Below are 22,845 nucleotides of genomic sequence, written 5' to 3' on the forward strand. Positions count from 1 at the left end.
AGTTATTAGATGAGGTTTATAAGCCTCAAATCCTTGCTATTTACTCTTTTCCTAACTTCCCCTTCTTTCTCAAGCAAAAGAGAAGTGACTAGGCACAAATAATGTTGTACACCATTAAATGGCATTAAAGAATGAAGAGTAAATAGAAAAACATCAATACACATAAATGGAAGTTGAATACAAAAACTCAATCACATAACTAATACACTTGGTCCCACAACCTTAGCTAAATGATTTAGCTACTCATAATCATTAAATAAAAAGTAGTAGCAAAGAGAATATTCGTGGAGCTTACAATAACGTTAATGGAGAAGATGACAAAAAGATGGAGAATCTTCTTTAAAAGCTTCCACAATAATAGTATTCAATGCTCCACTTTAGAGCTAAAAGACAATAGAAACTGAAAAGTAGGGAATATTCAATGTCCAACACAGCAACCAAGGACTAGTATTTATAGATGGGGGACAAAAAGTGAAAAACTGGCTTTTAATGCACTCGTGCAGGGCAAGTGTGTGGCCGCATACTGAGTGTGCGCCCGCATACTCTCTGTTGATCGCCGCATTTTTGTTGTCTCCCATGGGATTATGCGAGCGCCAAATTAGTTGGCGGAGCCGCATACTCTTTGCACTCTTGCTCAGTTCGCTCCACTCACTGGCTCGTGGAAGGATAAATATGCGACCGCACATCAAGTTTGTGGTCCTGCATATTCGTCGCATATTTGTGAAAACTGTGTTGCTCACTAGTTCTTCTGATGCCGAGTATGCGGACGCATGACAGACATGCGTCCGCATACTCATCGCATGTCAACATTTTTCTCTTTTTCTCATCATTTTGTCCTTTTTGCGTCCTTGACTCAAAAACCTGAAAACATGAAACAACCTAGTAGAAATACAGACAAACGCTTCAAAAGACTCCCAAAAAGAGATAAGTAGTGGTCATAAAAAGCCAAAAATACACAACTTATCAGGTCCTAAGGCATCCTTTTGGGTTTTGGGTCGTTGGTTGGAAGCTTGGTTTTGGGTTGGTTGGAGTTGACTTGGGTCAACACCCGATCAAGGCAACCTCTTTTTTGAAAATTCGAGTGCGTAAGGGAATTCGTAGCGTGATTTCTGATGAGTTAACATGTTTGATTTGTGTTCGTGGGGTTCCAAATGAGTTCTAGGTGTTGGACCGGACATAGTGAAAACAAAAAATTTCTAGTTTCTGGTGTGACAGCACCTGCGATATGCGACCGCACCTACGGGCCTGCCTTTACGGGTTTGGTCCGCAGATGCGAGATATGGTGGGCTTGGGGAGAGCCGCATATGCGTACGCTTTCTCACACCTGCGCGTTTGGGAGATTAAGTGGAGACCGCATGTCACAATCCAACCGGAGGGCCATGACGGGCACCCGGAGCTAACCTTCCGAGCACCACATACATACAACTCCTAGTCATAGCTGAGTGGGCCATAATGCTAACTCATATATACATAAGTTGTATGAGACACAAGCCCAAAACATAATATACATACATCATCAAACTAATCCCAAGTATACAAGCTGGACCAGACTGTCACATACATCTAACTGTATATATGGTCTACAAGCTTCTACTGGAGTACATGACATAACGTGGTCGGGACAGGGCCCCGTTATACCCATGCAAAGGCATATGCAATCATGCTGACTCACAAAGCAACTTTGCAGCAAGTGGACTGCCACGACACTGCCTACTGAGCTACTGAGAGATCTGTCAACCTGTATCTCAAGACCTGCGGGTATGAAAGGCAGCGCCCCTAATAAAAGGACGTCAGTACGAAAATGTACCGAGTATGTAAGACAAAAAATGTAACATAATAAACATATACTGCAAAGAAGAAGGATAAGAATCAACCTGGCATTTCTGACTTACCAATGCGAATCTAGCATGTATGTCTCTCTATTCTCTACTGTGCTTAACTACATCTATGTACAATACAGTGTCTCTGACCTACTTACCATCCTAGTCCTATCTGCCCAACTGATCAGTGATAACTGCCCGATCGACCATAGCACGGTGGTAACTACCCATCTGATTATCGCCTGATGGTAGAGCGCACTGCCCCATTGATCAGTGGTAACTGCCCAACCGGTCGTAGCTTGGTGGTAATAACTTCCTAACCAGTCGTAGCATGGTGGTAAATACATATCTACCCGACCAGTCGTAGTAGGTGGTAATAACTGCCCAACTGGCCATCGACCAGTGGTAAATATGAATGCATGTGTTGTGGAACGTGCAACCCAATCTAGATATGAAAGCATGTGTTGCAGAACGTTCAACCCGATCCGGATATAAAAGCATATGCACAATATCCCCTATGGGTACCCTTTATATACTTCTAGCGTTCGTTCTTTATCTACTAGTTTCTATGTAACCCTTAGTCTTATAAACGTACTTCTAAATTGTTAGAACACCTTCTGAATTGACCCAACCTTGACTACCTGACAAATACATCATGAGCTTTACTTTCTAATAGCATATGCCCTCTTACAGATCTTATAACTAACATAGTAACTCTTATACACCCGTGATGGTCACTACTTATCTGTTGATGCCTACATGATCACATAAGACTTATAAACACATTTTCGGGCCATTAAGACTTCTTCCTGATTAACTAATCCTTAATCAATTTCTAGATACATCATAATCCTTCCTTCTAACGTTAAGTACCTCATTAGAGAATCTTATAACTAGCATACTATTCATGTCTTACAACACACTCCTTGAGAACACATTTCTAAATTCATCGGAGTGACGTAAGGTCGTTGTACCTCCTATTATCAGTATGGAGCTATCATCATGAACATATCTCACCTTGAAGGAACAATAATCATAAGATGAGGTAAACATCAATGATATCATAAGAGAACATCAAGAATATAAGCTTCTAGCATTTCTATGAGAGGAATCATTTGTGAAAGTTCATAACAGTAGGATCATGTCTTAAGAAAGAAAGGGATAACCTTAACATACCTTGCTGCTTATTTAGCCACTCAAAGTCTACCTTCCGAGCCTGTAAATCTACATCCAAGATGATTCATGCAACAATCAGGCCATAAGAACATTTACATACTCAAACTTAGCTGGTTAATAAGTTAACGGAATTCAGACAGCATTTCCCCTATATTATCTACTCCGAACCAATTTCAAAACAGCTCCCCAAACATCAATAACAACATTAACAATAACATAATCAAGATACTACATGACAAACATATACAAATCCATCCAAGACTTCCTTCGAAAATTAGTCCATAAGCCAACAACATTAACATATCAACTACGACCTTTATACTATGTTTTCCTTCAGTTTAAACCATTAAAATCCTCCAAAAATAACTCAATATCAAATTCAAGATGAATAACATACGGTATACTTGAATAACTTTAGCCACACCAACTTTCTTCAAGACCAAACTCACCACAACATCAAGTAGAAGCAAGAACAATCACTTTTCATGAACTAGTTTAGTGTAATCTTGTTGAATTCTTGATCTAAGGGACTATAAATGTTTAAGAAATATTTATGGAGGTTTCTAGAACTCAAAGGAGTGTAGAATGATGATAAAATGAGGGGAATGGGGGTATTTATACCCCTTGAAGTCGATTCCACCACCTTCCAAATGGGTCCTGCGGAGAAGCCATCTGGCAGCCTATCTTGAAACGCCCATAACTTTCTACTCCGATGTCGTATCGATGAACGGTTTATTGAATTGGAAACTACACTCAATGAACATCAATTTATATTGTTTATGCATTCCATAACTCCTCAAATTCTCGGAGATATACCTCTCTCAATTTTGACCAGAATTCCTGTCCACAATTCTGCCAAGTTTTTTCAAAATTTCGACAAACTTAATTTTTTCGATTCGCTAGATCCCGAAACCTTTAGACACTTGCTTAGCACTTGTTAAAAGTATTCCTTAGCCTTATAATAGTTTTATGAACTCTCCGAGCTTACATTAGTTTGCTTATGACGCGAACGACGCAAAAATATTCGAGGTGTAACATCGCATCTGCAGCCTTTTCTCCGCAGGTGTGAACCTGCATCTGCTAGGAAAGGTCCGCAGAAGCGAAATTAACAGAGATCAGAAAATCGTTTTTATTTCCAAAAATGAACCTAGACTTCATAATTCATATTTTGGGTTGAGAGCTCTTGTGGAGGAGATTTCAAGTGTTTAGTCTTCAATTCTTCTTGGAGGTAAGTTTCTAAACTCGAAATTTCTATTTCCTACTAGTCTATCCTTTATTTAACCTTGTGATCATGTTGTGTTTGTGAAATTGGGGGGTTTAGCTCTAAATCCTAAGAGAGGGTTTTTCTTGAAATTGAGGATCAATTTTATGGATTTTTAATTGGGTCTTTTGGATTTAGACTTGTTACACCTCGGAAAATTTTCCGTTGATGCACAAGTGAATAGACTAGTGAAGAGTACGAGTATACGGTATTTTAATAAGTAAGAAATGACATTCGACGACCCTAGTTGAGATTTCAAAGATGTTTGAGAAAGGGGGAGAAAGTTGGCCAAGAGAAGGCAAGGCATACGATAGGTATCGGGAAGGAATTACGAGTAACGACATAACGAGGATCTAATGATGTCTTGGAGAAGAGTGATAACGTCCCTTAGATTGGCATTGAGGTGTTAAGCAAGTGCTAAGAAGGTTCCATAAGGATGGGAGATCAACGAGTCGACGAAAACGAGCTTCGGAATCACTGGGGATTATACGGCCAAACATACTGGCCGTATAAATTATACGGTCCGTATGTTGGGACAGTATAATCAGCCCAGAATGTCATACTTCTCTAGACCAAACATACGGCCCGTATGAAATGTACGGACCGTATGTTGGTCCGTATATCTGGTCGGGGACAGTTTTGTTCATTAAATAAGGGATTCAAGATTTATTTCATTTCATTCCTATATCACACCCCTTCTCTCTAAAACATCTCTCTACATTTATTCCACAAGAATTCAAGAGGTATTAGTGATCAACAACATAAACTAAGTGAATCAAGTGTAAGAAAACCCATTAAAGATCATTCAAGACAAGAAATCTCATTGGAGACGAACTAGGGTTTTTGCTCAAGTGAAGTATTACCAACCAAGGATTGTTCCTACAACATCTAAGGTAAGATTTATGGTATTTCTATGTTGTTTAAGGTATTTGAGAGTTGAAATACTTGGATTGTAGAAGAGTATAGAAAAATGGGTCATGAATGTGGAATAGTGACATTTTGAGTAATAGTTTGAATTGAGTCATGATTCTTGATGTGTTGTGATATAAATATGTTACAAATGATGTTGAGGACATGGGATAGGCAATGTATGTGAATGTACGTAGTCGTGTGCTATGACCATGGATATGGGTGAATGGAAGCGAAGTGAGAAATATAGATAATGTGGATGAATAGAAACTATTGTTATGATATTGTGAGTGTATTATTGACGATTGGGAGTTGATATATGATATGGAGGAATGTCGTATAAATAAAGGAGATGTTGTCCGATTTTCTCTAGTTTTAGTCGTGTATGCTAGCTATCGATTCTAATGATAGTATGACTTTAATGAAGGTAGAAACGTGAGCTTCGGAGGAGAACGTGCAAGTGGTAAATAGTTGAACGGGAAGGTATGTAAGGCTAACCCTTCTTACATAAGGCATGGTTCTTTGGCCAACCATCTAAATCTTCTATAAGACTATGATATCCTTCAAATGATTCTATCTTTCGAGCTATTGAGCTCACAATCCTCGATACGTATTACGATTGTACTAAGTTCCTCCGATGACGAGTAAGCCTATAAAGATAGATGTAATAAATGACGATAATAGTGATAATGATATTGATGACGACTATAATGGTAGTAGCGATGACGATAACGATGACGATGATGATAGTGATGATAATAGTAAAGATGCTTATGAGCTATTATGTATATGTATCTATGCATGGCTATTATGGAACCCCGAGCTTATAAGGCCGGGTAGAATGTGTATGTATGTTTATGTAACGCGCGCACACCACTGCAGTTGGGTACGGACAATACTGAGCCTTGGTAGGGTCAGGTATGTGTAACACTGAGCCTTGGTAGGGCCAGGTATGTGTAACACTGAGCCTTGGTTGGCCAGGTATGTATGACCACCGAGCCTAGCTATGGTCGGGTACGTGAAACACCGAACCTTCGTGGTCGGGTATGCTATGTAAATAATATGTGTATGAGTATGAATACGAATATGATACGATTACGAATAAGAATATGTTCATGATATGAATGTGAACAGGGGTATGTAAATGAGTATGGATATGAATATGGATATGGAAACGGATGTATGTACACAATCACGCACTCGAAATGGAAAGTTCCTATGTAAGGCAAGTAAGTGCTTATGACGATAATTCCACTATCTCCCATCTTATGCTAATTCTCATGTTGCTTATTATGCTTCTATATTGATATTGATCATGCTTTACATACTCAGTACATTCTTCGTACTGACGTCCTTTTGTTTGTGGACGCTGCGTCATACCCGCAGGTGCCCAGGGAGACGGACTTGATCCTTAGCTACATTCTCAGAGACTACGTAGCAGAGCTCCACCTCATTCGGAGTTATAGCTTTTGGGTACTTATTCTTTTGTGTACATAATTATAGGCATAACGGGGTCCTGTCCCGCCTATATGATATGACACATTCTCCTTAGAGGCTCGTAGACATGTGTATGTGGTTAGATGTGTTTGGCCTTGTCGGCCTATATTTTGGATTTCCTTTTGTTAGCCTTGTCGGCTTATGTACATTGATATGGGCATAGATGTCAATGATGATATAAAGGTACTGTTGTCCAATGAGACTAGTATGATTGATGAATAGAAATGTATGTTTAAATATGTGGCTCACCTAGATGTAAGTGTAAAGGTACGCTAAGGGGTGCCCGGGTGGGCTAGCACCGGGTGCCCGTCGCGGCCCCTAGTCGGGTCGTGACAAGACTAATAAGGCTTTGGGTGAACTAATTTGCTAATAAAATTCTAGTTTTGCCCTTATAGGCCTGGGGTCACTTTTTAAGGTCCTTTTTTTTGTATAAATTAGAAGTATCGCAATATGGGTATCCTTAGATTCGTATTCTAACGTAGAGTACTTATTTGATAGACTTCGATCGTTCAGAGGCTCTCCGCAAAAGGAAGGCGTTGGCTTGATTGTTCGTGACAATGGGGAAAACGTGATAGGCCTTTGGGCATGGTTGTGGTGATAACTTCACTGGCTTGGTATGGATGTTGTTATGTGGGCTTGTCACCATGTTTGCTACGAAGTTGTGATTATTGGTTGATTTATCTTGTCACTTCATATCTCACTTATCTCATGAAAAGGGAAGGATTATGTATTAATGACTTGAGTTGTGCTCACCATTCATGAGATGCGTCTATTGGTTCCATGATTTGTGATGTTGTATTATTTGATTCCATGCATTGACATACCATCCATTTACATACATGATTGGTTACGATGGTGAGAAAGTTATGATAACCTGTGTGGCAATTGAAAAGAATGATAGCCTGTGTGGCAAATGGAAAGAATGATAGCAAGTGGGGCAAAGGGTAACAATGATAGCATGTGCGGAAAATGGTAACAATGATAGCATGTGCGGCAAATGGTAACACAATGATAGCCTGTGTAGCAAATGATAACAATGATAGGCTGTGTGGTAAATGGTAACAATGATAGCCTGTGTGGCATTTGGTACATGGGCTTCGTGGGTCCCCCATGGGTGATGACTTTGAGGCATAGCCCTTAGCATGTGTGTACGAGAGTGGAGAGTTGGCATGTGTGGCCTTGTGTGGCACTGCATTACATTCATTCATTTACTCATGACTGCTTATTTGACGTTTGATATACTCATTCTGGACTTATACTTGAAGTAGGCTTTAGTGACTATACTTGATTGCCTTATCTGCGTACTTGTTGATTTCTTCATCTTATATGCGTTATCTAATCGTTGTAGGCCTATGATGCCTATGAGTACTAGTATTGTACTCATACTATCTTACTTGACTTTTTGTTGAGTGCAGAGTTTGATCCAGGACCTTGCTTGCGACCTCAAGAGTGATTCTGAGGCTTTCCATCAGCGAATCTTAGGGTGAGCCACTTGCCGGATCTGCAACCCTGGATCCCTTCCTATGATTATCTGTCTATTTTGTATTCCACAGACAGTTTCTATTTATGTATTTTGAGACTTGCATCCAGTATTTAAGATGTTGTATTAAATACTAGAAGCTCTTGTGTGCGTTCAGACTAAGTTTTGGGGTTGTAGTTATTTTAGTACTTCCGCATTTACTTATATATATGGTATGACTTGGTATATTTTTTGTCTTTATGTCTGTATGTCTTTCTTTTAAATGATGTGATTAAGGGAAAGGTTTACCCACCAGGGAGGAAAGTGTGGGTGCTCTAATGACTCGCAAATGGGTCGTAATAGAGGGTTGCCTACGTATCTTAGCGAAACGAGAATTAGGTGTGCATAGTTTGTTCAGATTTTTTTTTTTTTTAAGAAAAGGGTTGGTTTTGAAAGACTCATTCTTGTGTTGAACTCCCTTTTTTTAGCAAGACAGGCGTAAAAATCATAGAAACTCTTCTCTCTCTTTTGTTTCATTGGTTAGCCTAATACCGGTCAACAATCAGGAAAGTCTTCCAAATAATATTCCAAATAGCACATACAATGCACATGTTGGTTTGATAAAAGGGGTACCTGTCCTAGACGAACCTGGCCCCTGTGCTGAGTGTCACCAGGTCAAACACACATGATGCAAATAAAGCATAGCCTACTAGGGATAATATTGCTTGTGGTTTGTTCTGCTAGGTTTGACATCCTGAAGGAGAAAGTGTATAGACTGGCTTATCCGAGTGGACAACTCGAGCCGGGAAAGGTTCAGATTGCCGGTAGTAGAGCTTTTTCAGCTTCACTAATGGTCCAACCCCGCCTAACATATGTGACTAATAAACCTGAACCACGAGCATAATCGCACACAGGCTCATCTAGGACAGAATATTTTGTGGAGCGTAACCGCACACATAGTGCACAGTGGTGAATGTGTTCAGAGACTCAGAAGGGTGCGTGAGAGAAGACAGTTTACATATACAACCACATAATATCAAAGCGGTAAATAAGCGGAAAAGAACACATTAGGCCAACAAATAGAGAATATATCTGAGAAATAAAGCAAGCCATATACAAGTCAATCTATAAAGCTCGAATTCTGGCTATCATCAGCTGAGCTGCCAGAGATATCACACCCCACTTCATCCCGAAGGACAAACGAGTTTTATCATTAAAGGGTTTTTCCAATTAAAGTGACGTTTTGAGAAAAGATTATTTAATTTACAGAGTCATCACTTGAAATTGAGTTTTGGTGTTCCAAATCACCTTATGAATCCCTAATCAAAAGGAAATGACTTTATTTAATATTGGTCCGGTAAAATAAAAGATCGGGTAAGAAATTCTGTTGACCGGGGAAAAGTTATTAGGCATTCCCCAAGTCCCGTGGTTCTAGCACGGTCGCTTTTATTGACTATACTTGTCTAAAATTAATCTTGGATAAAGTGTGTTTGCCTTACTCGCTTAATTACCTAAAATTAGCTTAGAAATGTGACTTATATTATCGGCTTAGGAGCGTAACCGCACAAAACTTCTTTTAAATCAACTTCTTTTAAATCATTAAGAGTTAACTAAGGAGCGTATCCACACACATGGCTAAACTCAAATTGATTACACTTTTCTAACAATTTTGAGTTAAAAATGGAGTCGAGGAGGGTAACCCCACACGAGACTCTTTGGGATTTGTTGATTTGCGCTAGCCAAGCACCGTAACCACACACATGGCCAACCCATTTTATTAGAAAGTCAAGGAGCGTAACCGCACACATGACCCTTTACAGTGTTAATTAATGTTTAACCAAGGACCATAACCGAACACATGGTAAACATTTTAAGTGCACCTAAATGCGTCTACCGTTAAAAGGATTATTTGTCTCTTAAATCCGAGACGTTTATTTTTTATTATTTTCACTCTTTTTTTTTTCTTTTCGCAACAAGCCTTGAATTAGTCCGCAGCTCCTCTCGCTCCCTCGCATATTTAACTAATTAAAAATGGGTCTTAAAGTTCGGTCTAGGGTCAAAGCAATCATTTATTTTATCCCGAAGCCTGTAACTCGTTACAACATCCTATCCCTTTTTAAAATTTCTCATTCGATTAATTGTTGAAATAAAGTGCTCGTAAACATCAAAAGCCCTATAAAAATTCCCAGTGAATAAATGCAATTAAACAAATACCACACATCATTATTTAAAGGAACATTGACTAAAATATGACACTAGCTGATGAAATTGCTAGCAAATAGCAGTAAAGGAAAAAGAAACTTAAAATCCAGTTAAACGATGAGAAGATCCTAATGTCAACTCAAATTTCTCTGTTTCTCAGGATTAACATTCATGATGAATAGCTACAAAACTATTTAAACATCCAGTACTTAAAAGTAATTATTAACTCAACAGATTTAACACATCATAAGAAAGTTTAACGAAGCATACTCATTCAGATAAGAAAAGAAATACAGGTAAATAAATGAATGTTTAAGCCTCTTGCAACTTATTAAAGAGAAAACAGAATCAACAGAGAAGACCTTTGGTAAATCATTCTTCACAAGAAACAAACAGAACCAACAACTTTGATAAATCGTATTCATAGGCTTTATTAAATAGTCCTCATTTTAAAACAAATCCGAATGAAACATTGGACTCCAATCTCACAAAGCATCATTAAACAGAACATTTAGCTATGCTATGCTATGTTATGCATACCTGGAAACTAACAGAAATTCATAGTACATGACATTATTGCTCAAAAGTTGCTTATCAATTTCATTTAAGACATAAAATACGCATAATTAAATGAGAAGGAAATTTTTGCAGCAAAAAAAATATTCCCTCTGTTTGAATTTATGTGAACTTATTTATTTTTTAGTCCGTTCCAAAATGAATGGTCTTTTTCCTAATTTGGAAATAAATTTACTTTATGAAATGATTTACAGTCACACAAATATTCAAGACTTATTTTGAACCACAAGTTTTAAAAGTTATCACTCTTTCTTAAATGTCGTGCCCGGTTAAATGAGTTCACATAAATTGAAACGGAGGGAGTATAAAAGATGAACCTTTTGTCGCTCAAAATTTTCTTCCGAACTTTGATTTAAGAAAGAGTCCAGATACAGCTCCGAAGGAGACTGCTAGCCGAAAAAACCTCAATCGACGACCTCGATTCTATCTGAAAATGGTGGTTTCATGGTATTTTAGTGCTGGAATGCGGCTAATTCAGGTGGGTTTAGTGACCGGTGAGTATCTTTTATTTTTGACCTCCAAATCGTGCATGGGATGTGTGTCTATGCCATCCTTAATTTTGACCCTTTGTATGTAATCATTTTTGTCTCTTATGGGGAGGATGATTAGAGAAGATGAAGTCACACTAATCAGTAGGTGTGTGACTACTGATTAGTGTTCTACGTCTAGGCTGCTTCCAGAAGAAGGGTTCTTGCAGCTGTAGGTTCTTAGGAAAAATCTAATGGCTCTTGCGGGTCAAGTTTTGTGTGTAGGTTATTGTGTTTATATAATGTTTCTATTTTTGATCACTTTTTCTAAAATGTCTTTTGTATCATTAGGATATTCTTATCTACAAAATGAAACATGTCATGAATATGGATAGGATTGAATTTTTGACATGTGGCAACATGTCATTGGTTTCTCCTTTTTTTTTTCATTAAAGCGATAAATAAAATACTACGATAGATATATTAATCAACTATTTTTAAACTAAAAATGAGAAAACCTAAGTAATTATACTAAGGAAAAACTCAAAAGTAATTAACTAAATACTAGAAAAAAGAGAAACCTATTTTTGTAACTTTTCTTTCTTTTTTGCAAATGAAAACAAAACTTATATTCTAAAAATGACACTCTTTTTGTAGTTTTCAAATTCTCTGATAAAAACCTACTAAAAATGAAATAAGAAGGTCTAAAGTCAAGATTAAATCTAGAAAATATTTAGATGCTAAAAATGGCGAAAAAACTTTTGGTATGATAAAAAATTAGGTGTTTACAGACGAAAATTCCTACTTTTTCAGTGTTACCTTTATTTTAGAAGTATCGTACTTGGTACAAATACAGAAGAGTTGCTCAAACAAAAAAGGATTTAAAATATTATATTTAGTTGATTTTGAAGTCTTAAATATTAAGAAAATAATTAAATGATTTTTTCTAAATATTATGGATATAGTTAAATGACTATTGTCTCATGTGAAATCTATTTAAAAAAAAAAAAAAAACGACATTTTACTAAAGGACTACATATATACACATACACACACACACAAAAAAAAACATATACACACAAAAAAAAAAAAATGAGCACGGGCGCCGCCTTATTTCTATTATAGTCAGATCTCTCTACAATAACGTCCTTATATAACAACGTCTTACTATAACAACCAACTTTGTCTCGGAACAGATTTTTATGTTATATTTTACCTTTCTATAAGTAAAACTTTACCTATAACGGTAACAACTAACTTTATAACAGTACACTCTTTATAAAATTACCTTTTATAATAATTATCTTCTTTTTTGGTAATATAGTAATTAACCATCTTTATATAAATAAAATCATTAAGATTACCAATAATAAGTCTAGAAATTTGACTAAATATCTTGATATTTCAATACACTATTTATGATAAAAAAAAATTATAATCAAGGGCGGCTCAATCATGTTGGTGACCTAAAGCCAAAATATATTAAAAAGGCCTTAAACATATTTCGTAAACACACAAAAGAACCACCGCTAGATTTTTGGTCTAGTGGGTGCAGGAAGCGAGACTGAGATGGTTTGGGCATGTGAAGAGGAGAGACACAGATGCCCCAGTGCGGAGGTGTGAGAGGTTTGCCGTGGATGGTTTCAGAAGAGGTAGGGGTAGGCTAAAGAAGTATTGGGGAGAGTTGATTAGACATGACATGACGCAGTTACAGCTTACCGAGGACATGACCTTAGATAGGAGGGTATGAAGGACTCAGATTAAGGTAGAAGGCTAGTAGATAGTATCGTTTATCCTTTCATATTAGTAGTCGCATTATCGCGATATAATTTCTTGTGCTTTGATTTCTGCTACTATTTGTTATTTCTTGTACTTCGATTATCTTATTTTATCTGTGATAGCTACTGCCCCTTTGCAAATTGCTTCATCATGGCTTAGTCGCTTTCGTTATTTTCATTTCCATATCGCTTTGAATTTCTTAGCCTTTATGTGACCTCTTTTTATGCTTTCTGTTGAGCCGAGGGACTTTCGGAAACAGCCGTCCTACATTGATAGGAGTAAGGTCTGCGTACACTCTACCCTCTTCAGACCCCACGTTGTGGGATTTCACTGGGTTGTTGTTGTTGTTGGGTAAGAGCACACATATCACAGTTTTGAACTCTGTGGTAGGCAAAAGCATAATCAATTAGTGTAGAAAGGTAGAAAACGGGCCTATTATCCGACAAAATTCCTAATTTTGTATCACTTGCATTCAGTATTTCTCGGTTTAAAAAGATGACCCATAAATGTACTTATTTTCTTATGCATGAATCAAGCATGACAAAATTAAGTAGTTAATTTTTTTTTAAAAAAAAAACGAGTTGAAATTCGAAAGTAAAATCACTAAAAACATGAAAGAGAAATTATTGTAAATAGAGAAGGAAAAATTAGAATTAACGAGGAATATAAGTATACTACATTTAATTTAATGAAAAAAATTACCGTTAAGCCGACCTTGTTATAATTGTCAAATATTATTTAAATGTCAAATTAATATTATTATAAGTATATAACAATTAGTCGCTATAGCAGCTAAAAGGTTTTGGACCCAAAATTTTTTTACGGAGGTTTGAGTGCATATTTCTAGTATTAATAATAAGTGAAGGCTTAGGTACACGAAGGTATTACGATCATTTAATATGTGAATCCGACTTTCTTATTCCACTTATTTCAGTTCCTCCCCGTTTCTTCTGGAACGAACTTAATTCTTCGTCTCTTTCACGTCTCTGCTCCGAGCTCTCCCTATCAAACAACGATGGAGACTAAATTTGAGCCCTAGCTTTACTGTTTTCTTTCTTTCCCTCTCTATGTAGACCTCACTATACTATTTTCCATCAATTTGATACCAAAAGCAGCGACACTCTTTTTCTTTTTCTCCTCAAGGTTCCACCCTCATAACAAAAACAAAAAAATTATCTTTCACCTTCCGCTCCCAAGACTCTTGCTAACATTGTGAATTCTGTAAGTTTTGCTCTTTGCTTGATTTGGGAATAAATACTCATTTTATAGTACTTTTTTTTTTTGGGTAATAGTATATTAGCTCTCAGATGGTTGTTTTTTTGGTAAATTTCTCTTTGCTTTTTTGGATTTTCGCTGTTGGTTGAGCTGGGTGAATGATTGCTAATATTTGTCCTCACAAGTTTTTTCTTTGCATGTTTTGGGTTACAGTAAATTTTCTTTCAGTTGGGCTTGTTGTGAAAAGCTTTTTCTTCTTCAATTATGTTTGATTTTATTTATTTATTTATTTATTTATTTATTAAGTGTACCTTTCTTGCCTCGAGTGAATCTGTATGCTTAATTTCGTATTTCTAAATCTTTTTTTTTGAGGTAGAGTATATCGGCCATTCAGCTGGGCGCATTACATATGTACATGCATGTGCTGTTAGAGACTAGATTTAAAAAGAAATTGACTTATTTTTGTAAGCATAAAACAATTATCGCACAACTCTGTGGTATTTTGATAGTCACTCTTTCAAATGCAGATTTCAAAGTCTTCTTCGTAAAAGGCTTCTTACCTGTGCTTGTGTTTCTTAGTTGAAAAGTGAAAATACTGATTTTTGCATTAACATTGATATTGAATGAAGGAAATTAATGACCTTTTCTTTACCTATTTGAAGTAAAACACAAACCTTCGATGTGCTATATACAAGGTACTAATTCAACCCTGTTACTTGTCTGTGCTGCTTGTGTAAGGTTGAGAAGTGAATAAGCAACTGAAAGGAAGAAGATAATTCTTGGGTACATTTTGCATGACGGCTATATTATCTTTCCTCATAGTTCAAATGGTACTTTTCTCTGATTCACATATTTTTGTCTAGGCTATCGACATCGAATCGCTTTGGTGCTAACACTTACCCCTATAAACCGCAAAATGCAGTTCAAAGTGAGCTTATTGTCCTTTTTATATGCTGTAGCATTTTCTGAACGAGATGAATCTCGATTTAATAAACAAGTCTATCATTTCGCCACTATTCCCATCCACTTAAGATAGGAGTAATTCATATCAATTTCATTGAATGAGATGTCGTACTAAGGTTGATTTTGATTATGATACTTTTGTTCAAGTCGAGTAGAGTTCCGCTCTACAATTATGGTATTGAATGTTCATAAATTTAGGTATTGAATGTTCATGCCTCTTTTTACTTTGATTCACATGTCATCTCCTTTATTCTGCAACTTCATATTTTATGCCAGGTTGTGAGGGCTGAACTTGAAACTTTTGAGAAGGTGACCATGGAATTGGGATAACTTGAAGTTCCTTTTTCCAAACAAGTAAGTCGTGTTACAAGCCATCAATGTACATTTTTTGTACTCTTGCTTTATTTGATATTTAAATTCAACCGGGATATGTGGTTAGTTATTTTTAAAAGGTACTTTCTTACATATATGGGTGCTCTATTTCATCGCAGGTTGTAGAACTAAATGATCTGCTTGTGTGATTGCACAGAGGATAATCTATATAATTACCTTTTAACACATCATCTGGTCTATTGTTTTGGGTATTAAGAATCAGCTTGAAATCTTTTTAGCTGGCCATGATAGTTCTAGAACAATTGAAGAATCGGCCTGAAGTAATAAAAAAGCTGGAGATTTCATCTTTATGTAAGAACTAGAAGGCAAGGAGGTACATTTTGGGTGAACTCAACAACATTTCCAGGAAACTTCCAATATGTATATTGCCAATTTTAATTTTTCCATTATATGTTATTATCCGATTTGCAAAATACTTGCATAGCTTCAGGATTTTTAAATGTGACGCACAGTGCATATGGAGTCAAATCCCTTTGAGATTGCAGGAGATTTAGTTATGCCAGCACTCAAACTAAAAAAAAAATGTCACAACTGCTTGACCATTATAAGGTACTTTATGCTGAATGCATCTTCTCTTTTGTAACAATGGTTGTTATATTTACTGACTCACCACTCAATAAGAATTTTGTGTACTCGATAGGTAAGAATTCTTTTGAAGCATATATTTTTATTACATTTCTTTCTATTATAATTTTGTAGAGTGGCTCTAAACTTGGTAATTTTTGGAACCATCTCTTTCCTTTCGGAGAAAGATTAAGTAGCTTGGCGTTTGTAATGTTACTTTTTTCTTTTAATAAAATGAGAAATTTATTGATATGACTAATTTACATAAGAGGGGAGATAAATTAAACTTTACCTCCCTAAGATACATATGTAAATCAAAAGAGTGCACTTTAAGTGGTACAAGGTTAATCCTTCGATCCCCATAAGCTTTAAAACTGATTTTGGAGTGGCTTCTGCAATAGAAGATGTTGCAGTTAATTATCTTCATGAAAAATCCTCCTCCTGTTGCTTATTGAAATTTATATTATATGCACTTACTGTCTGCTCCACCAAGTTGATTCACTGTTTCTACAAACATCTGATGAAGGTCTGGTGTCCATTTCAAATTTTGATTAGAGGAAGTGCCAACTGAATATGTAATTATTGACTTCTTAAAAGGTGATCAGATGAGTATGGCTTGTGGTTACTATTGTTAGAAACGCCATATTAGTGCTTGTATGTTTAATTTCGATAATTTAAAACAGACGCCAAATTAGATTGTTATTGGTGTTGCAGTTACGTCTATGCTTTGTGATGAGATGAGTTTCAGATAGCTGGTTGCTACAGTTCTACTGAGTGCCAGGAAAAGTACATATGGAGGGTGGTTTAGATTCTAAACAGCCAATTGACACTTTATATTTCCTCCTTTCACTCAGTAATCAAGTAGTCTCAGCTGTTAAACTGAGCAACCATTTTGCTGATATTAGGTTCATCCGGCTACCAGCTACAAGGTATGTTAAGACTACAGATTTTACTTTGAGGTAGTGCTTTATATTTTAATCTTCGAGCTTTGAATTGGTGAACAAAGGAATATTACCTTTCCAGAATGCCTCTGTTATGTTATATTAGTTTCTCTGTATGAAAATAACTGAAGGTTACGTTCCATTACTCTTTAAATCTGTTTTTACTTTCTAGAGGGAGTCTAGGCAATGCTTTTGAAGCTGAAAAGTCCTATTATTCGCCTTCAATAGTTTTTGGCTATGTTCCATCGGAAGGTTAATGATTTGATTTCATTCCTCTCTTAGCTATTGGCCCCTTCTATTTGACTTGATTATTGGCTTGATTTGATCATTTTTTTCAATGGTTTACTGTTTCAGTCATGAGTTCTATGATTCTTTTTTGTTAGTACAGATAGGGGAAAAGAAGATGCTAACTACTTTTGTTGCTTTGTGTTGCCTGTATTATAATTATTTGTATGGCTGCTTGATGTTCTGTTATGTTTGAGTACCTGTAGAAAAGCATCAAAATTATTTAAAAAATGGCAATGTCAGGAACAAAACAAAAAGGATGCTTGCTGAAACACTAATCTACGAGCTCAAAGTATGTATTTTTAAGGAATCTATAACTAGATGTGGCTGATGGCACAATGCTTACACTAAGCATTATGCTTTGAAGTTTTAAGGTTCTCTCGTTATAGTTCTTTCATATGAATTTTCTTTATTTAAATTTTGATTTTGAGTGTATCAACTTACGGGATCCTAAGTTTGCCCACTACCTAAACGAGTCAGTTAAGCATTATGTTTACCTCAAGGTGAGATATCTGATAATGTGCATCAGTATAAGACTCTAGAGGTCCAAAGCTTGTCACAACAGTTACTTGGTGACAAGGGAGTGAAAATGCTTCTCAGAAAGTAATGGCAGAGTCATGAACCTGACAAGATATGTTCGAGTTAATTGCTCTTGGTTTGGTTGATATTATTTCTTTTGCGTCAATGAAGTGTTGCATATGGTAATTTATTTTACTTTTGTAGTTTTAGAAGGATTTTGAGGTTTTCCCTTTGAAATTGGGTTTTTCAAAATTTAATTAAAGTCTTCTTTCAGAGATGTACAGGCAAATTGAAAGATTGAATCTAACATGAATATTGACGATTAATCAGAATCTTCTGCACTGACAGAGATTAGATTCAGATGTTACGGTGAGTAAGTATAATATCCTACTATTGGATATAGTTTTATTTTTTATGCATATTGGTTGTTTCTTTTTTCGTTTGATATTTGGGTTCTTCATCGTCCTTTAGAAAATGGCATCACAGGTGACAGGTGCTCTTGATTAGAGAAAGATCAGGGGGTGCTAATGATGCACATAAAATATCTGATAAAATGTCCTGCAAGAAAATAGTGCCTACTGCATCAGGAGATGGCTCTACAATAGTTGTTGATACCTTGAAATAATACATAGAGATGATATAGATATGCTAGGTATGTTCTCTTACTTTCTTATACTACTTGGACCTTAGGGAGCTGCTCTATTATTAGCTAAAGAAATAGATAAGGAGAAGCTTATTTTTCTGTTGTTGCATGTCCATGTCTTAGTTATTTGCTTTGCAACTTGAACTATTTTGATGCGTGATTTCCGTAGGAATGTGCAACCGTGGTAGTATCAATTATCCTCAAGTCCAACAGAAATTTCACCTTAACTTCTATTTGCATACAAGCCAATTGTTTGTGGATCTCTTTTTCTTCTGAGATTAATTATGATTTGTGGGTCAATACTCAGGACATGTTTATGTCAAATAATAAAATGTATAATGGTAATTATTCTTGGTATAAAGGATGAAAATAAAGAACTGAAAAAGAATAAGAAAGACAATATTTAGACTACATGGGAGTAAGAACCTTTCATATTTACATGCTTGGACCATTTCGCATATTAGAATTGCATTGAGAGTTGATAAAAGTGCACATAAATCCTATGCTGAGAATTTTAAAAATTAATTGAAGAGTGCCCGTGTCATAGTTCTTTCATGTTTTAAAAGGTAAAATAGGGGTGTGCTGCAATTTTGAAAAGCTGAAAGACAAAAAGTGGAAGAACAATGCTCCACAAGAATGCTCAAAGAATTCTTCCTCCAATAGTCTTCACATAAGCAATAAACAAGACACATCCTTATGACCGATTAGGCTCTTACTGGTACAATTTTGCAGGTGGTGGTTCCTTTTAGGTATCAGATATTCTCAATAATTTGACTTTTTCTTTTTGGAATTTCGGAAGATTCAAGTGACCAAATTAATGATGCTATTGAAAGGGTCCCAAGAGTTAAGTTTGTTGATGGAGCTTTTGAGTACCCTCCGAGTTATAAGTCATTGTTGGATATTGTTTGTTGTGAAGTATGTTTATATTGTCTCTTGTCATCTGTAACTTTATTTCCTTTCCTCTATCTTATTTTGTTGAATTCTTTAACTGAATTTGAGAATTCAATAAAGAACTAGATCGAGGAACTCCAAATTGCTTAAAATGAAACTGAAAATCCTCTCAAGGAAGAGCAAACTGAATATAGAGGTTTACATCTTCTTTTAGATTAGACTTTTGGTTGCTCTTAGTTTCATGAGAAACATTAGGAATTCATTATCTGTTGCAAGATAAAAGTCAATTACAGTTACATGCTCTTTTCTTTGCAGTTAGTTAGAGCTGCATGTTCTTTTTATGCTTTGTACCTGCGATTAGATTTAGACATGGATTTGAATAATGTCCTCTAGCTCTATTGCAGAACACATTGATATGATTTTTTACTTCTAATAGTTTTCAAGCATCTATTACCTTCTGGTATGTTGCATGCTTAGATTAAATTTACTTGGACTGTGAAAGATTACTGTTTCCATTTGTTGTATCATAATTAAAACAAATTTTATAAGGATGCTTAATAACTAAGATTGGTAGATACGTTTTAGACTTTTAGTTGATTTGGACTGTGAAGGAACCAAACTTATGTTCAAACTTAAGTTGAGACAGTACCTTATATTGGGTATCTAACAATAAATAGTTTTATATACTTGAGATATAGACGACTCAAACTACGATGTGAAGTGTTTCATAATAACCGATTAGAGAGGAAGAGTTGATTGGAAACTCTCTCTTCGATTTACCATCTAACACTTCATATCTGCTGCTAATCGAGTTCATTTTGTGGGAACACGATCAAGGGATGGGTTTTTCTATCCACAATTGATTTACTTCCTGAAAAATCTTCTAATGAGCTAAGGTGGCAGAAAGCACAACTTACGCAGGCAAAGAAGAATCTGAGATGCGTTTTTGAAGTCATGATGATGATGAGAATGGTAGTGGGCAGGTAATAGTAGTACTGTAAATTTCTATTACTTGCCAGGAAAAATGATCATTTTGATGTTTTTTACTCATTTGTGCACATTTACACCATAGTCAATATTAATACTATAAGAAGTATCAATGAACCAATAAATTTGTGCAACGTAAACATAGCCATTTAGTACTTCTGCAGCATTTTGAGTGAGGTATATTACTCATGAAAGATGGGATATTTGATCACATTATTAATCTTGATTTTATCTACTACAAAAAAATTTATGTTTCTACATTTGTGGGGTGTTATAGTAGTTGCTTTGCAGTCCAAATAGAGTTGAGACAGTTAGATATTGCCAATATCATGTAAATGATATGTGAAAAATGGTTAGACCTGCTATTATTTGGGCATGTATTGGCTGTTCTGTATGCGTCCTTGGTATTTGTATCTGCCTGATGAGAAAGAATGATCATTGAGGTTGTAAAGTGATCGCAGTACTGACACTTGCAAAAGTGAAGTTTCCTTGTTAGTGGATCGTCGGCAATTAAGAAAACAACCTCGCATAATGATAGGAGCTTCTTTTAAGAATGCCAAAAGTTTCTCATTTTATTTTTCTCCTGGTTTTTGCTGTGTTTTACCCTCCTTTTAGTACTTACGATGTCACCTGACCATACGTTTTTCATTCTTATCTTTCTGCCCTTGGTGCCTCACTTAATTCATTCTTTAAGAATGTAGATGGCCTGGGAGATTCATTCTGCTGATTTCTATTGTGTTTTTGCTTGAAGTCTTTTAAACCAATTTTATTTTTTTATTCTGCAGGTTGTCTATCAGTACTAGAAAAGACACGTTAAAGGCACTTGATGCGGTGGAAAATATTGTAGCAGATTTTGCTGTAAGCCTTTTTCACTTATATTCTCGTCATATGTATTCTAAGGATATCAATTGAATCAAAAGAGCCTTCAAATATTGTGAAATTTTTTGTAACTAAATCATTCCCTTTATGGACTAATCCTCTTCAATATTTCTTTTCAGGTCATGAAAGAGTTTCATCCGGCAACAACTTACTTTTGTTATCAACCACAACTACTGAATTTGTTATCAGTTACAACTACCAAAATTCAAATTCCATGCCACTGTAACATATCTCATACATATGTTGGTCCACCTATAATTCTCTATTTCTGTCTTTCTAGCAAGCTCACTGTATAACTTTGTTCCCCAAACGAATATAATATACTACGAAGCATAATATGTTAATATTTAGTTTAATCATGTTTTCTTTATTTCCATCTCATTAGTGTAACGCAAAATGCCCGTGCCTTGCTATCTAGTAGAAATGATATTTGAAAGAACAAACACTACTACAAGGGGCTGTACAAGAAGTAAAGAAAGTTGTAATCTCAAGATCGTGAATTCTTAGGAGGGTTAAATTGGTAACTTGATCTTAATCCAAACACGTGTACTCACTTAACTTGTAATTCTCTTTTGCAGAGTTCCTCAAATTTCTTCCACTCCTCAGTGTTCCCTCATTCAAAGTGTGAGCACTTTGTTGGTGAGTTTTTCATTGTAATTTTTATTTGGTTGTTTATAACGTTTCCTATTATTTTGGTGGATATTTGTTTCCTTTTAGTTTTTTTGGTGGTTTAGTGTTGGATTTTCTACATTCATATCATGAGTAATTTAGTCTAGTTTTTTTCATGCATGTTTGATATTTGATGTTTAGTTCATCAGAGATTGAAGATTGTTTTTCCTAATTACATTTTGCATTTCTTCACTTTTATTTTATGCAGGTGATTCAACACTCATAGGTGAGTGATTTGGAGGAGCTTCATTGTATCATTTAGTTGAGATCTTTTTATATACTCAATTTTGTGCTTCAAAGACCATTGATTGAATGAGAAGGCAAAAATTATCACTTCCACTGTTCCAATTTATTTGCGTTACTTTCCTTTTTAGTCCATTTAAAAGAGTCTCTCTTTCCATCTAATTCCAACTTTTCACATGACACGTTTAAGACCACAAATTAAATGACATTTTACATATATTTAGTTTAAGACTACAAGATTCAAAAGTCTTTACTTTCTTAAACTCCGTGACAAATCAAAACCAACCAAATCAATTGAAATGGAGGAAGTAATATTTCTCAAACAATCCAAAAAATCTCCCTCCGTCTCAATTTAAGTATCTTAGTTTGACTGCCCACAGAGTTTAAGAAACAAAGGGACACTTTTGATTGTGTGTCGTCCTTTAAATTTTATGTTCTTGAACTTGTCAAGTAGAATGTTGGAATTGAAAAACTTACTAATTGAAAGAGGCAGGGGCAGATCTATTA

General features: G+C 35.7%; 1 protein-coding gene and 1 long non-coding RNA gene across 38 annotated transcripts; one reads left to right on the top strand and one right to left on the bottom strand.

Moving 5' to 3' along the window:
• Window positions 1–315: 315 nt before the first annotated feature.
• On the bottom strand, window positions 316–11,678 carry LOC132640840 (uncharacterized). The gene is made up of 2 exons (XR_009582424.1): window positions 11,218–11,678; window positions 316–3,044 (listed from the first exon to the last, which is right to left on the bottom strand). It is a non-coding gene; the product is annotated as an uncharacterized LOC132640840 (long non-coding RNA).
• Window positions 11,679–14,018: 2,340 nt separating this feature from the next.
• Window positions 14,019–22,432, top strand: LOC132640841 (uncharacterized). Of its 37 annotated transcripts, none has more exons than XR_009582448.1 (10): window positions 14,021–14,367; window positions 15,100–15,191; window positions 15,601–15,678; window positions 15,816–16,077; window positions 16,170–16,266; window positions 16,808–16,878; window positions 16,996–18,395; window positions 18,513–20,543; window positions 21,333–21,405; window positions 21,546–21,796. XR_009582448.1 is itself a non-coding variant. In XM_060357619.1 (7 exons), exons 3-7 carry the CDS (start codon window positions 20,515–20,517, stop codon window positions 22,327–22,329), a joined length of 312 nt encoding a protein of 103 aa, XP_060213602.1. In that variant the 5' UTR covers window positions 16,808–16,878; window positions 16,996–18,395; window positions 18,513–20,514; the 3' UTR covers window positions 22,330–22,432. The 37 variants fall into 37 exon arrangements, 2 of the variants coding, with proteins under 2 accessions (XP_060213602.1, XP_060213601.1); XR_009582450.1 differs by having other exon boundaries at window positions 15,816–16,030; window positions 16,142–16,266; XR_009582451.1 differs by having other exon boundaries at window positions 15,816–16,030.
• The last annotated feature ends 413 nt before the right edge of the window (window positions 22,433–22,845 follow it).

Source organism: Lycium barbarum, chromosome 5 (assembly GCF_019175385.1).
Source record: "Lycium barbarum isolate Lr01 chromosome 5, ASM1917538v2, whole genome shotgun sequence".
Lineage (NCBI taxonomy): Eukaryota > Viridiplantae > Streptophyta > Magnoliopsida > Solanales > Solanaceae > Lycium > Lycium barbarum.